This window comes from Pseudopipra pipra, chromosome 9 (assembly GCF_036250125.1).
Source record: "Pseudopipra pipra isolate bDixPip1 chromosome 9, bDixPip1.hap1, whole genome shotgun sequence".
NCBI lineage: Eukaryota > Metazoa > Chordata > Aves > Passeriformes > Pipridae > Pseudopipra > Pseudopipra pipra.
The window spans coordinates 7584591-7598776 of NC_087557.1; the positions used below are offsets into that span (position 1 = coordinate 7584591).

The 14186-nt window shown below is 37.7% G+C and overlaps 1 protein-coding gene across 1 annotated transcript; it reads left to right on the plus strand.

Moving 5' to 3' along the window:
* On the plus strand, positions 1-13243 carry RGS13 (regulator of G protein signaling 13). The gene is given in 8 exon segments (XM_064664016.1): positions 1-58; positions 595-649; positions 1017-1085; positions 3109-3170; positions 5043-5127; positions 5129-5204; positions 7030-7189; positions 13218-13243. Coding segments are annotated over 8 exon segments (591 nt in total).
* The last annotated feature ends 943 nt before the right edge of the window (positions 13244-14186 follow it).

A 14186-nucleotide genomic window follows, 5' to 3' on the forward strand; every position in this document is an offset into this window, starting at 1 on the left:
ATGAGCAGCAGGAGTGGCAGTGCAGCAGCTGGGCAGAGTTATGAAGCTTCAATATCCTGTAGGAAACGTACTGGGTAAGACTCTCAAATAATGTAAAATTCAATATAGATGTCAGGGAAAGAAGGAAAATAAGATGAAAGGTAAATGTGCATAGTTCACCAGTTCAGAAAGCTGGAAGATACAGCCTTGTCCTGTGTTTTATTGTGTGTTTCAGTTTGAAGGAAAAAAAATTGGTTCTAGGAGTAAGATGTGCCAGTCAAACCCAAACCTGAAAGAAACTCTGACTTTAGATAAATAAAACTATTGTTTTGATTTCAGACAGGTCTATACAAACTTACTCACTGTCCTGTGAAAACTTACCAAAGTATTGGCATTGCTTGGAAACCAAAGGAGAAGCAATAAACATTCTCCGTGCCACAAGATATTTTTTAAATTTTGTCTTTTCTGGACAAACATATTTTTAACTGCCTCATTCCTAACAAAAACTTACACCCTTTCTTATGGATATCATCTCTATACAAAAACAAGTTTTATATGATGTTTTCTTGATTTTGAGATACATGCTGGACAAATATCAGTGTTAATCTCTGACAGTTAACAACTTAATCAGCATTGTCCAGTTTACATTGACCTCTGATCTCTCATCCAGGTCACTCTGAACTTTCAGGGAGAAGACTGCTAGTTTCCTTCTGCTTTGGGTCAGACTCAACCTTCTAATCTCTTTTCACAATTGAGGAAGCTAAAAGGGAGAATTATTAACATTTCAATTCTTCCCTAAGAGATATTCACTGGACTGCTTATTAATTTTTATTTTTTTTTTAAGTTCTCATATGTTACAAAAATATATTTTGGTCAAATGCTTCAGACATGACTCACACACAGAGATCAGATACATAAAATAAGAATACTGTTAGAACTGATTGCACTGCTATACGTACAGTGAATTTTAAGTTTTTATTTAAGAAGGCCACAACTGAGCATAGCAGATTCAAAACTCACATATTTTCCATGTTTAGAAGAATGAGTCCAAACACCTGTTGGCTTTGCAAGATATTCAGAGCAGAAGAAAATGGGATCAGTTCTAAGTAAGTAAAGAGGAGAGTTATGTTCTGCAGTACGTGCAGCTGAGTAAGAGATACAAAACCCTCAAAATTCACAGTGGAAGTTTTCTTTGTAAGCTTAAGGTCATGCAAAAGGGTGTGACATCTTCCCAACTGCCCCAACCTGGTGCCTCCTGGACAAGGACTTCTGGACCACAGTGTCGAGGGAAGCCACTCACAGTGGAGGGTGTACAATAAGTGAATGATAGCTCCCACGAGACACTACAATTTAAATTTTGGAGCTATAAAGCTTTAGTTATTTTTGTGGAATACTAAATTTTTTTCAGTGTAATATGTATTCTTCAGCAAATTAAATCATGCTGCAGATCAGTGCAGCAAGACTCTTACTATCAGCACGACAGCTATTAAAGTTGGATTAATACAGATCATAACTCATGTTCATATTCCCTTGTTGTCTTTCTCATTTTCCCAATTTTTAAAGGAAAGTAAAAAGGTAAAAAGCTTTTCCTCTGTGTCAGCTGCCCCATGGGGCAGTGTTCTTTCTGCTTCACAGATTAATGGTAAAGACAAATAATCAGAAATGGAAATAAGGCAGCTCTACTGACGATGTTCGGTGAGACAGACCTGATTGTCACTCATTCTATATACAAGTGCCATTGCTGACAGAGGTGAAAAACTATCTGCGTCAGTAACAGTGAATATGACTCAGAAATAGCTCTTAAAGAGAAAAAAAAGAAATCATTTAAAGGATTCTCACTCCCCACAACAACACACTTCATGAGTTTATGCAGAGAGAAGGATAATAGCCCATGAGAATGAAAAAGAAAATAACTATTTTACTGGCCAGAGTTGCTAGAGAGTTATTGACAATACAGTTCAACAGTGGTAACATTTCTCTTATTGTGTATTTCTTTGAGGAGGAAAGCCTGACAAAATCTGTGAGTCACACCATGTACTTTTTCCGAGAAAGATAATTATATCAAATTAAAAATAAATGGGTCTTCACCAATTAAAAAAGGTACAAAGCTTCTAATGGCTGTTCTGCAGCAGAAATCTACACAGAATTATGCAGCACTTGTAACAAATTTTAATTTAGATTTTTAAGAAGTGCTGTGTCAAAAAAAAGCTGTTGTCAGAATTATAGCTTACATGAAAACTAAATACTCAATGAGAATGGCTGGCACATAATCCCTTGTGCTTTCTTCTACTAATATAAGCATAAGAATTTTTTCCAAGTTACCAGCATTGATGTCCTAAAACTGCAATGCTTAAAAATCAGTTGGTGAAAATGGAGCTACGTGCACTCAAATGGAGCTACTGCCCTCAAACATTTGTTTTTCCTTAAATTGTTTAGTCTCTCACCTCACTACTTCCATGCTCTTTCCCAGAACCAGGCAGGAGACTCCTACAAGCTTATGGACTTATTGCTTAAGAATAGCAAACATAAAAGTAAAAATCTGATTTTAGTCACCTCCAAGATCTGTCTAGATTAGTAATAATGTGTCATTCTGCATTGTAAACAGACTAGAGAGAGATGGAAAGTACCCTTGCAGCTAAGATTGCATCAGCCTTTCATTATTTACCTTATGTTTAGAGTTTATATTAATCTCTCAGCTGATAAGTCAGCTTAGATGTTAAAGGCCTTTAAATATTACAATAAGATCTTGTATCCTTGAAGACTTTGCTACTAAATACAAACTTCAGTATTCCCCAAACTGTGTGGGGATTCCTGTCCCAATGAAGTTGCTGTCTAGAAAGCTAGTAACTTCTTGTGCTCCTCCTAAGCACAATTTAAATAGGTGAATGCCATTTCTAGAGGAATTATATGGGAACACCTTTACATGGCAATATATCTGTTGCAGCAAGAAAAATATTTGTGTCACCATAATAAGCACAAGATTTAGGACACACAGAAAGTCCTTTTCCAATGTAAGTTTTCACACAGATCATACTTAAATTAGGGGACAGATTTTCAACAGTGTAATATATTTTTTTAATACTTTGAACTGTAGCTAATCCTGCAATAATGCTCTCCTTTTTTCTGAAGTGTGCCTTTGGAGGAAGTGCTACAGTGATCCCAGTCTTTTGAAAAGCTGGTAACAAGGAAATGTAAGTAATTGTGTGTTTGCATCCCAGATGGATTACTGAAAAAAAGTTCCCACAAAGCAAAAATCAACAACTCATGTTGTATAATATATGCTGCCTTATATACAACTAATGAAAAACAACTGTATGTGACATGCTCAGCATACATTGCACTAAAAATAAATGTAGCATGCTGTAAATGCTTTCCCAAACTTGCCATTTCTGCATTCACTCATAATTCTTCTAAAGACATACGATGAGGGCAGGTTTATCTGCTATATCCCCACTTAGAGCACTGAATAGCAACCTATATTAGCAGAAAAGTGAAAGAAAATTTGACTTGGGAAATCCCATGTATGGCAAAGGCACTGTATCTAATAGTACCTCTGTGCAGGGTGATGCCATGGAAGTTAACTCCCGTATTCAGATACGGGAAGAACTGTAGCTGCAGCAGCAATTCTGACCTTTCCCACCCCAGCCTCCCTCTGCCTCACAGAGGGCTCAGAGCTCTCCCACATTTCTCATATGGCCAGCAGTCTGGAACATCACTGCCTTTTTTTTTTTTTTAAATACTGACGAAAATGTTACATCACAGCACAAACTTCTAAAAATTATTCCTGAGGACTGACATTACTTTCAAACTACAGACAAACTACGAAGAGCAAGCAGATTAACAGACAGAACTTCTAACTATAAAGATTTTGCCAGTTAGAGCCTTAACAGGAAACAAATTAGTATGATACAGTTTGCAGGGAAAGCACAGGGAGAAACTCCACAAAAGAAAACAGTTTGAAGAGACACAACCACAGCAGAAGCAGCAGGCACACGTGTGGTCACCACTACTGCCAGATGATAGACAGTGTTCAACGTCTTCAGAAGTATGAAAGCCCAGAGTGCTGCACAAGTAGGAAAGCTTGCTTTAAATAAAACACTTGTATCTTCCAGCAGTACTCAGAACGCTGCCCTTCTTAAAATGCCTCCTTCATTGTTCTTAGATGGCACTACTCGTTGAGTTTTAATTAATTTCAAAGCTTCATGACATCAAGAAATGCAAAGGTGTGCTCACATAAAAAGACAGACTCTAAAGCCAGTGGATTTGCAGCTCTTTATGAAAAGTGGGCAAAGTGTTTGCCTGTGTTGGATTTACTTTGAAAGCACATCTCACAACTGCAAGCACCATTTCCACTCTTGTGCCACCGAGTGAGGCCTCATAAATATTCTGCTAGATAGAGGCATTTTAGCAACTCTGTCACCTAATTCTGTGCAAAGCAAGCCTCAGGAACTTAATCTTTGCCAAGGTCCCACTAATTGCTCCTGTCAAACTCCATGTCACGTGTTTCAAAGACATCCTCAGGTGCAGAACCACTTATTTGCCAAAGAAAGAATTATTTTAAATGTTTATATCACCAAGGAAAAAGTTATTGTCTTCTATTTTACTAAGTGCTTTTCCCCCTAGATTCTTACAGCACAAAAAATGGTCTTGGTTTTTTACTCAGATCGTGGTTATTTGTTAATACTTAGATATTTTCTGTAAAAACTTAGAACTGGAAATTAGGAATACTTGTAAGTCTTTGGATATTTTTTTCACAGAGTCCAGAATGAACAAAGCTTTCCATGCTCTGCCCCTGTATACTGAAATGCCACTGAAGTTAAAGGGAGCACGGCACATGCAGGAAAATGCAAGGTTGAAGTGTGGGGGTGAGGTACAGGGATTAATTGCCCATTTGACATAATCTAATAATATTTATATATTATATTATATTATATAAGTACAATATTTGTAGGTGTACAATCAAAAATTACACTGCCTTGTAAATATCTCTGTTGCCTCCAAAGGACTTTAAAGGTAATGCATATATACAGGTTATATAAATTTGGCTTCTAAAATATTTACAGATGGACCTCTCATCTGCAAGATCTACTTGAAGACAGAACACAGTGATGAAAATACAGGGTTCTGGCTTGCTTGTGAAGCTTATAAGAACATGTCAGAGGAGAAGGATCTCCATGGCCAGGAAGCTTTTTACGAGATATATTCAACCCCAGGTTCCCAAGGAGGTGACAAAATATCATGAGCTCTTTATTTTCTCTTACAGAAGGGCCTGATGTGTCATGCAACAAAGAACAACATTAAATGCCTTGCACCTCTTGTATTAAAGGGAGTGAAAACTATTCATCCTCCCCAAACCTCTTTCCCAAATTTTAATACTTGACTCTACATCTTCTCTATAGGTAAATCTTTCACCTATATCCACCAAGAATACAAAAGGCACGAGTTCTTGGATCTGTCCTGTTCTCCTTAGCATCAGATCCATTGATATAACTTCAAGAGATTTTGGATTATGGCAGTGCAGCATATATATATATTAGTCTGGTCTTTGCAAGAGTAAATATACATGAACAAAGTAAAAGCTCTACCCTTTGTAAAACGGGCTAAAAGAAAGATTCCAAGACAGATAACCTTTTTTATTCCTGTTTCCAGCAGCACAAGGTTTAGGGAAAACAGAGCAGATTTGTATATAAAATGTCTGATTTTTCTCCCCTGACAAGTGGCTATAGAAAAAAGTCATTCCTGCTCAGCCAGTAATGCTCTATGACCTTTAACCATTCCTGCTTATTACTCTCCTTGCAAAAATAAGCCAGTACTGGCTTTTACTGCCACTGCTTTTGGCAGGCTGACACAACCAGAGAATCATGCTAGATTATTTTTTGGTTTATGTGTAACAATAAAGTTATTATAGAGTCTCAAAATGCAGCCTCCCTGCCAGCATTGAAGGACAAGCCAAACCCAAATCAGCTGGATTCCCAAATGTTGGCTGAGAGCAGTTGCTGCTTTAAATGATTAAACCACTTGCACAAATCCAAAACTTTAAAATTTTAAAGTTCCCTCTTTTGGTTTTAAAGGCCAATTGGCAAGACAGTGCATTCTTGTCCCTTGTTTTTTTTTCCTGATTTTATTTTTAGCATGAGCAGCTATAGGAAACTCAGCAAGACATTTGCATTTCCAAAAGAGAAATGTCAGTTTTGCCAACCACAAATTAATTAATGAAAAGTCAGGGCTTAAATCAGGACATTTAAAAATAAGCTGTGCAATTTTTTTCTAAAATAGTGTGTAATAGAATCTTGCTATTGGTGTCTGGTTTTTAAGTCTTCAGGACACACTGATTTCATATATTCTTGATATTCACTATTAACACAAGAACTAGGTACCACTCTAAAAAAACTAGATGCTCATGAGGATTTAAAACCAGTCTATATTCAGATTTCAGCAGCATATAAAAAGGTGCCACTCAAATGACTCCTCTGGAAGTGCAAGATCTCAACCCATGAAAGACATCAGCACTAACCAAATCTCCTCTCAACACTAACAGACAAAGTGAAGCTGAAAATAAACAATGTAATTCATCATGAGCTGATGGATTATCAAACATTTCCTTTTCCCTGGTGTATTTGCTGATCACTACACCCTTCTGCTGTTACACACCTGCAGAGCTTCAATTTATCTGCTACAAGCCATGGATTGCAGCAGAAAAATTCTAGAAATTAAAACTTTTCCTTAACAAGGTTTGTATACAGGCTCAGTTTTATCTATCCTAGAGATCAGAACAATTTTAGACATTGTTTTTCACTGGTAATGTGCACTTTCACACACTTGGACTCATTACAAATCAAAAGTCAGGCTTCCTCCTACAGAATCTAATCCTAGGTCTAGGAACAACTCTTAGCAAATGAAAGGTTTGTTTTCAGTTCTGATTTTAGATTATAAAATACGTAAAAAGATATAAATAGAAGGCATTCAGTACAGATCCCCTGAATTCAATGATCCTTCCCCTTCCTTTGTATATATTCAGAGATACCTCAGTGGTGTTACTTTGTGTTTCAGATTAACACTGACAGTCCTGCAAGGAACGGGATCATGAGGAATATCCAAGAGCCAACACAACCCTGCTTTGATGAAGCACAGAGAATAATTTACATGCACATGGAAAGAGATTCTCATCCACGATTTCTTGAACCACAGTTCTACCAAAAACTCAAACACAGTCTTCAAACTAATGGCAAACAATTCAATGGTAAGTTAAAGAAATGGTTGAAAATTTAGAAAAGGTTCTTCTGGTATGCAAGTGTTTCAGATTTTAAGTAGACAGGAGAAATCAGACAATAGATGAATATTATTACTGATCCATTCAACTGTTCTGTTGATACTAGAATTCATGAGGTATTATCTTCCCCCTTCCTTCTAGAAATAATTAAAAGGTTGATTTTGAGAGGTTAGTTTCCTGTCCCCCAAGTCCATTCCACACATCCCCCCCATCCCAGCTGGAAGAAGAGAGGGTCCTTTTCCCAAAAATAGATTTATTGTTAACTGCTACAGAGCTTTCTCCTGCTTGATTGTTCTTTTGTGTTACCAGATGCAAGGCAATAACACTGTATTTCCTCAGATCATATGATTCATAAAACAGTAACTAATGGCAGCAGCAATAACAAATCACTGCTTTTATCACTTTCATTAACAGCACTTGAACGAGCTCAGGTACACTTTTCCACTGGCAGACAAAACTAAAAGGCATTTGCTCACATTAATCATTCAAAGCTACTGTTGAAAAAGATAAAAACCTTAGAAATAGCTAAATTGGTAGAATTCTGTCTCTTCCCTTATTTATTTAAGAAGAATAAAAACAAAATTAAAAAAATTAAGTAGGCAACTCTTCTAACATTAAATTTGGCAAGATTAAAATGCAGATTAATAAAACCACTATAGCAATTAACCGTATTCAACCCTGGAAACTGTTGACCTATGGAGGCACCCAGGAAAACAACCATACTGAACAGATGGTCTGGGGGTTTATTGGGTTTTGTTTTGTTTTTAGAAGAGCTGACAATTATATAATTTTTTCTTTGTAAATATGAGCCGTGTTAGCCTCCATTCTTGATAACAGTCTTGAAGTTCATACTTTATTATTATACTGCTGTTTTCATGAGTTTTTACATCCACTCTCTTGGTATATAGTTGATAAGCATAGAATAAAAAAATGCAGATTGCAGGTCAGACCTATGAAACAAAGTAAAAATCTGCTTATAATCAGAGTCAATCAAACCAAAGCTGAAAGAATAGCACAAGATAATATTTTCAGCGCAGATGGGTGGTGAGAACATACAATGTCTCTTCATTGTACAATCAACAGACTTCAGAGAATAAGTTGTGAGGAGGCTTTTCTCTCAGGTTCTCTCAATCAATTTTGTACTTCCATTTTAACTCTAGATATTTCTACTTTTAAGTCCCAAAAAACAAATGGCAGGCAGTGTCACTCTAAGTGTAGCAACGAACAATTGTACAGAACTTGGTACTGTAGACAACAGATTTAAACAAACTGTGAGCAGAAATGTTTATCACCAATTACAGGGCAGATGAGAAGGTCTGGGACCTTGCAACCTCAGAGGAAAGGGAAATGACTGCAGCATTTCCAAGTATTACCAAATGTACAGTGCTGTTGCAATCACAGGACCCTTCAGAAAATGACGTTTGGTCTAATGTTCGCTAAACAGTGGGAAGAGTGCAATGCAAAAAGTCTTCCAAAAAGAACATTTCGCTGCACATTCCAGGGAGCTGGAATCCATGGCTACAGATCAGAGCTATTTCTTGGCAAAGACTGCATCCTAACACAGGCTTACCTACAGTCTCCTACAAAAAAGCTTCACAGAGGTGGTAATATGGTAACCTCTCTCAGCAGAATTACCTATTTAATAATTTATCAGTAGCACAGTATTAAGGTGTTTTGATATCAAAATGTTAAATTTCAAGCGCTAAAACACTTTAGAAAACCGAACTTTTAAAAATTCAAATTTAAAATAGTAGACCCATCTCAGGGTCTGATTAGAAAACAAAAAATATTCTTTTTTTTTTTTAGATTAAAAATAAAAAAGAAACAGGTGAAGCAATGTAGAAAGAAAGATAAAGAAACACAAGAGGAGCAAATTATGTATTCAGGAAAATAATCATGTAGCTGAGCACTCTTTTAGATGTTATACATCATAGGTGTGCAGATTCCAAGAACTAGGAGTTCTCATGACACCAGAAATAAGATATCAGGCACTGCAGCCAAATTGTGCAATTGGTTCTTCAGAAAGGAATGTAAATCAGAAAGAGCATCATATTATGGATTCCAGGCGCGTCTTCCCATTGACTTTCATGTGTCTGCATGTCTTTACAGGAACAGTGACACGGAACGGGACATCATGAAGTGCAGACAGTCAGCATTATGGACATACAGATTCTGTCTTGACTCAGCTACATGAACACTTTATAGCACATAGTGCCCCTTGGGATATCTAAGGCTTCTCCTATGACTAGGAGGTCTGACACTGCCCATTCCCTGCTGGTAAGTGGATGCCAGAGATCTAGAGCATCTCAGTAGGATTAGATGCCTGTGTTCACACAACTCAAGCCCGATTTCTTCACTGAAGGTTTCACATTTGTTAGACTTTATCCACCTCTGCCATCTTAAATCATTTACTGAAGAACTGTTTCATCTATAAATGTATTTTCTCTCCCAAACTGCCATGGCAGTTATCTCAAGTGTCCTGAACCTCAGATTCTGCTCAGCTCAAATTATAATGCAACTCTTCAGGGACTAAGAGCAGCTCCTTACTGCAAAGACATGCATCTCACACAATGGGGAAATGGGATAGGTCTAGTCTGAGGAGTTTACCCAGCTAGGGGGTTTTAACCATGTCAAACCTCCACTGATGAGCCACAGCCCACCTTCACACCCATAGCTCTCTAGTGCTACTTCCTCTCTCTGGATTTCTGCATTAGGTGCACAAATCTGAGGACGGGGGGAAAATCCCGAGGCTTTACAGCAAAGGAGCAGGAAAACAGGGCTGCAGTTCCTCTTCCACAAACCCATCCCCCTGTAAGTCACTGTTACAGGACCCTCTAGATCCACAGCCCGCACTTCTTAATGGGAAACAACTCAGAAGCCAAAACCTAAAACTTGTAGCAAAGACTGTATATGAGTGTTGCCTTCCTGCCCAGCTGCGAAGAGCAGCAGCTTTGTAACTATGGTAAGAGTGCTCTGCCAGGCTGGTGACAAGTCTTAAGGCATCATGTGACACCACAGCTGGCAGATAGCATTTCATAAGCACTGAAAGTGCCAATAATCAGAAATGACAGATTGTCACTGTATTTGCTCAGTTCTGAAGGAACAGGGCATTCATCTAACGACAGAATTAATTGGTTACCTCTTTGTTGTCCTGGATTGTCTGTCTCACTAGTCTCCCACTGCTAAGTCAAAACCTGCCCAGAACATCCATCCTTAAGGTTGTTGCTACACATAGCACCAGTCAAGGCAAATAGGTTTTTCTCTCACACTCCTTATCAGCAAATGGTGATTCCAGTAATCACTTTGGAAACAACAGGTGAGTAAATATGAACAAGAATCCCCCCCCCCCCCCCCGCCTTGAAGAAGTAGTTACACAATTATTTCATGGAGGTATTTCCTTACTACCATGACATGACCTGCTTTGCTTTTGGTTAGATAAAAAGAGTACAGGACCGTAACTTTATTTGCATAAAAATACAGGGAAAGAACTCTCAAAAGTTCTAAAAGCAGTTTTCAGACACTTGAAATTATAAAGATTTATCATTCACAACACATGACCCAGTCAGTTATTAATGAGTCATTCAGTACCATGGCAGACTACATCAATTCTTAATAGTAGTAGTCAGCAATATTTTCTATTAATTACTCTCTACCAATGAATACCTACTTATTTTTTAATATCATAATTCAAAAAGTCCACAATCAATGAAAAAATTCAAAAGGAATAAATATTTAGTCTGTGAATCATTATCCCTGTTCCTTCACTCAATTTTGTCTGTTGCTGACATAATCTTATAACAATGAAAGAGGATTTTATAACTAATACATGTAATCTCATTTCAGTGCAGATACCAACACATAAATTACTTGTTTATTCCTCATTATCTTCTTTACTCTCTCCCTACTTCTCATTTTAGCTGTATTTTTGCAACAGTTCCTGCTGATGGACACCCTGCTCTTGTTTTCTAGAACATATTTTCCTTCATATATCTATCTCAGCAGTTCTACAAATTCCTTCCCTTCCAATCTGACTGCCCTTTCTTTTTACATTCAGTATTTTTTTAAAAGCATATTTAACACTCACATATTTCAGCATATTTTAGAGGGTTTGGTGTTTGTTTTAAATAACGTAAAGTTTTACAACATTGGTTCCAGGTCAGCATCTATCACTTCCAGCCCTTTTGGACAAGCTCATACTCTCTCAGGAGCTATCTTGATGCTACTTTAAAAAGACCTCTCTCCACTCTACCCCTACTGAGTCTTCTAGAATACTCTCCAGCACCACCACAGTCTCTTCATAATCAGCCCAGATAACAAGTCCAAAGCACCAGTAATACTCCAGCACCCAAAAAAGCCCTCCCAGAAATGCTGTTCATGGACTTTCCTGCAGTCCCACCTAAACCACAGCAAGGTATAACTGTGGCAGCTCCCTGCTGCTCAGAGGGAGTGCTGCCCATCCAGCCCACGAGTCGAAAGGGCTCCTTGATTGACTCAGAGGACTCCTCACAAGGACTAATTACAAGACTGAAATGATGAATAGGACATTATCAAATATAATTCCAGAACACAAACACGGCAACTGACCAAATTACAAGGGGGAGATTCTAGTTAAACTTTTATTGCTGCTACTTCAGCATGGCAAGATAAAATTGTTCAGAGGATAATAAGCCTGTATTGTCTTTACAATTGTAGTACACTGGATGAACAGCTCACTGACATTTAAAACCAGATAGTTTTACATTTCTAAGTATTGAAGAGTGGGTGAAATCTACATCTAGTGTCAATTACAGAAGTGATAAGTTGCAAAACAACAGTTACCAAGATAATTATGTTCTCTAATAAACTTGTAAAAGGTATAGCATTACAAAAACTTTTTCAGCATGATCAGAAATGAGATCAAACAGTGAAGATTAAATCTAGCAAAGAAATTACCTGTCTTAAGAGGTGAAAGTTTTAACAGAATATGCTGATAGTTTTGCCTCGAGTAACTTAGTTTGGACTTACTGATTGTTGTGCAGTGATACATGAAGCTAATTGTCCAAATAATTCAGATAGTTCTTCTTACAGCTTTTGGAAACAATTCTTCCAGTTTCTGTATCTGCACTGGGCCTGACAGCCATTTTGGTGATAAAAATAGCTTTTCTACCCAGAATCTAGTGGTTTGAAAGTGAAGCCAGCTAGCTGGAGTATATCTACAGCACCAGTAGAAAGGTGTTATCTACTCCACCTGCACTTCACATCAACAGAAGAAAGACAATTTCCAGTGCCAAGAGCTACCCAACCCCACTAGCAAAAGTTTAGAACCATTGCTGAGAAACTGTTTTGACAAAAGCACATCTCATGACTCTGAGGCAGTTAGACTTTAGCAGTGATGTAACTTGGAAGGATTTCTGGACAGAGAGGACCAGGTTGTCATATATTTACATCATGTTAATGCTGGTAGTCCTTATGGAAAGCCCTAGGGTGTTAGCACATGCTGCTTTAAAAAACAAACAAACAAACAAAAAAACAACAAAAGAATTCATGAAGGAGTAACAGGATTGGAAAGCCAGCAGGTAAGAAACTTAATTAGATGTAGGGGAGTACCAGGTTTGCTGGTGAAATATTGCCCCAAATGAAACAAACAGCAGAAAGAAGTCTGGGAGAGGGCCAGCTCACCTCAACCTGACCTCCTCCCCTCCACACCCCTATTTGGCCACAGCCCACAGCCTTAGACAGCCCACTGCCAGCCAGGACAAGCACTTGGGAAGAGTCCCTGGAGGTATCCCAGGAGTAACCTGCAGGACAACTCGATGTGTCACCATCAGCACAGGCTCTTTACCTGCTACAACCAGCCAGATAAACATTGCACCCAATAAAGAGGGCAACCCAACAAGGGTCATACTTCGTGTCATCCATCAGCTACAGAAGTGTTTTAGGGGTTATTACCATGCAGGTAATGGTAATTTTTAAGTGTTCAAGGAAACAGGGTTAAAAACTGAGTCATGTGAATAAAACTCAGCTCTTTATTAAGAGAGATTCTTTTAAAATTTCAAACTAAAAACAGAGTATCCACATTACCACATCAAGCCATCTTAAATTACAGCTTCTATTTCAGTAAGAGTGCATAATTCTGTATTTTTATATTAGAAAAGTATTTTTAATACGCACAGCTTAAAACCCCACGAAACAATCAGTCATAATCATTTATGACTGATATTTAGAGAAGCAAACTGCACCAAACATACAAACATAAATCAGAAACTTAGAGTTTCAAGCAGACTTTTCTCATTCCGTTTTATTTGACTTTTTTTATTTAAAACCACAATTAACATGTGTCCAACAGGCTTCAGAAGGCAGAATGTTTTAATCAGGACACCACCCCTGCAAGACCAGAAATAAGAAGAACTAAGAAAGTAGAGAAACAAAACTATAAAAAGACTCTGGCTTCCCATTTAGCCTAACACAACTTTCTCAAACCCTCACAAATAATTTAAAGTCTACCACACATGGAGGAGATTAGAAGCTTTCTTTTCCCTCTCAACTTGTGCACAGTCCATTCCTGCAAATGCACCAGCATGCATTGCATCAGTAAGATCTAAGGCTGATCATGTTTAGTCCAGATGTGCAATAATATTTATTACTGAAGCAATGAAAAAAGAATTTACGATCAATGTTGTAAAGGGGACAATTTGGATCCAATGGGAAATACCATTATAGAAACTCAACATTCCTTTGGTGCTCAATGAATTAAAATGGGTTTTGGTCAGTTTTCCACTGTTGCTATTTTTATTTTGTTTAGAGCTCTCTTTTTCTCTTTTTTTTTTTCCCTTGGCCAAACAGCTCTGTTGATAGATGTACAAAGCAGACCTGCCTGGACAGGCATAGCAGAGCCTTTTCTTATGTGATAAAGAAAATATGGTCCTCAAACACACTCAGGAAACTGAAATTGTTACTG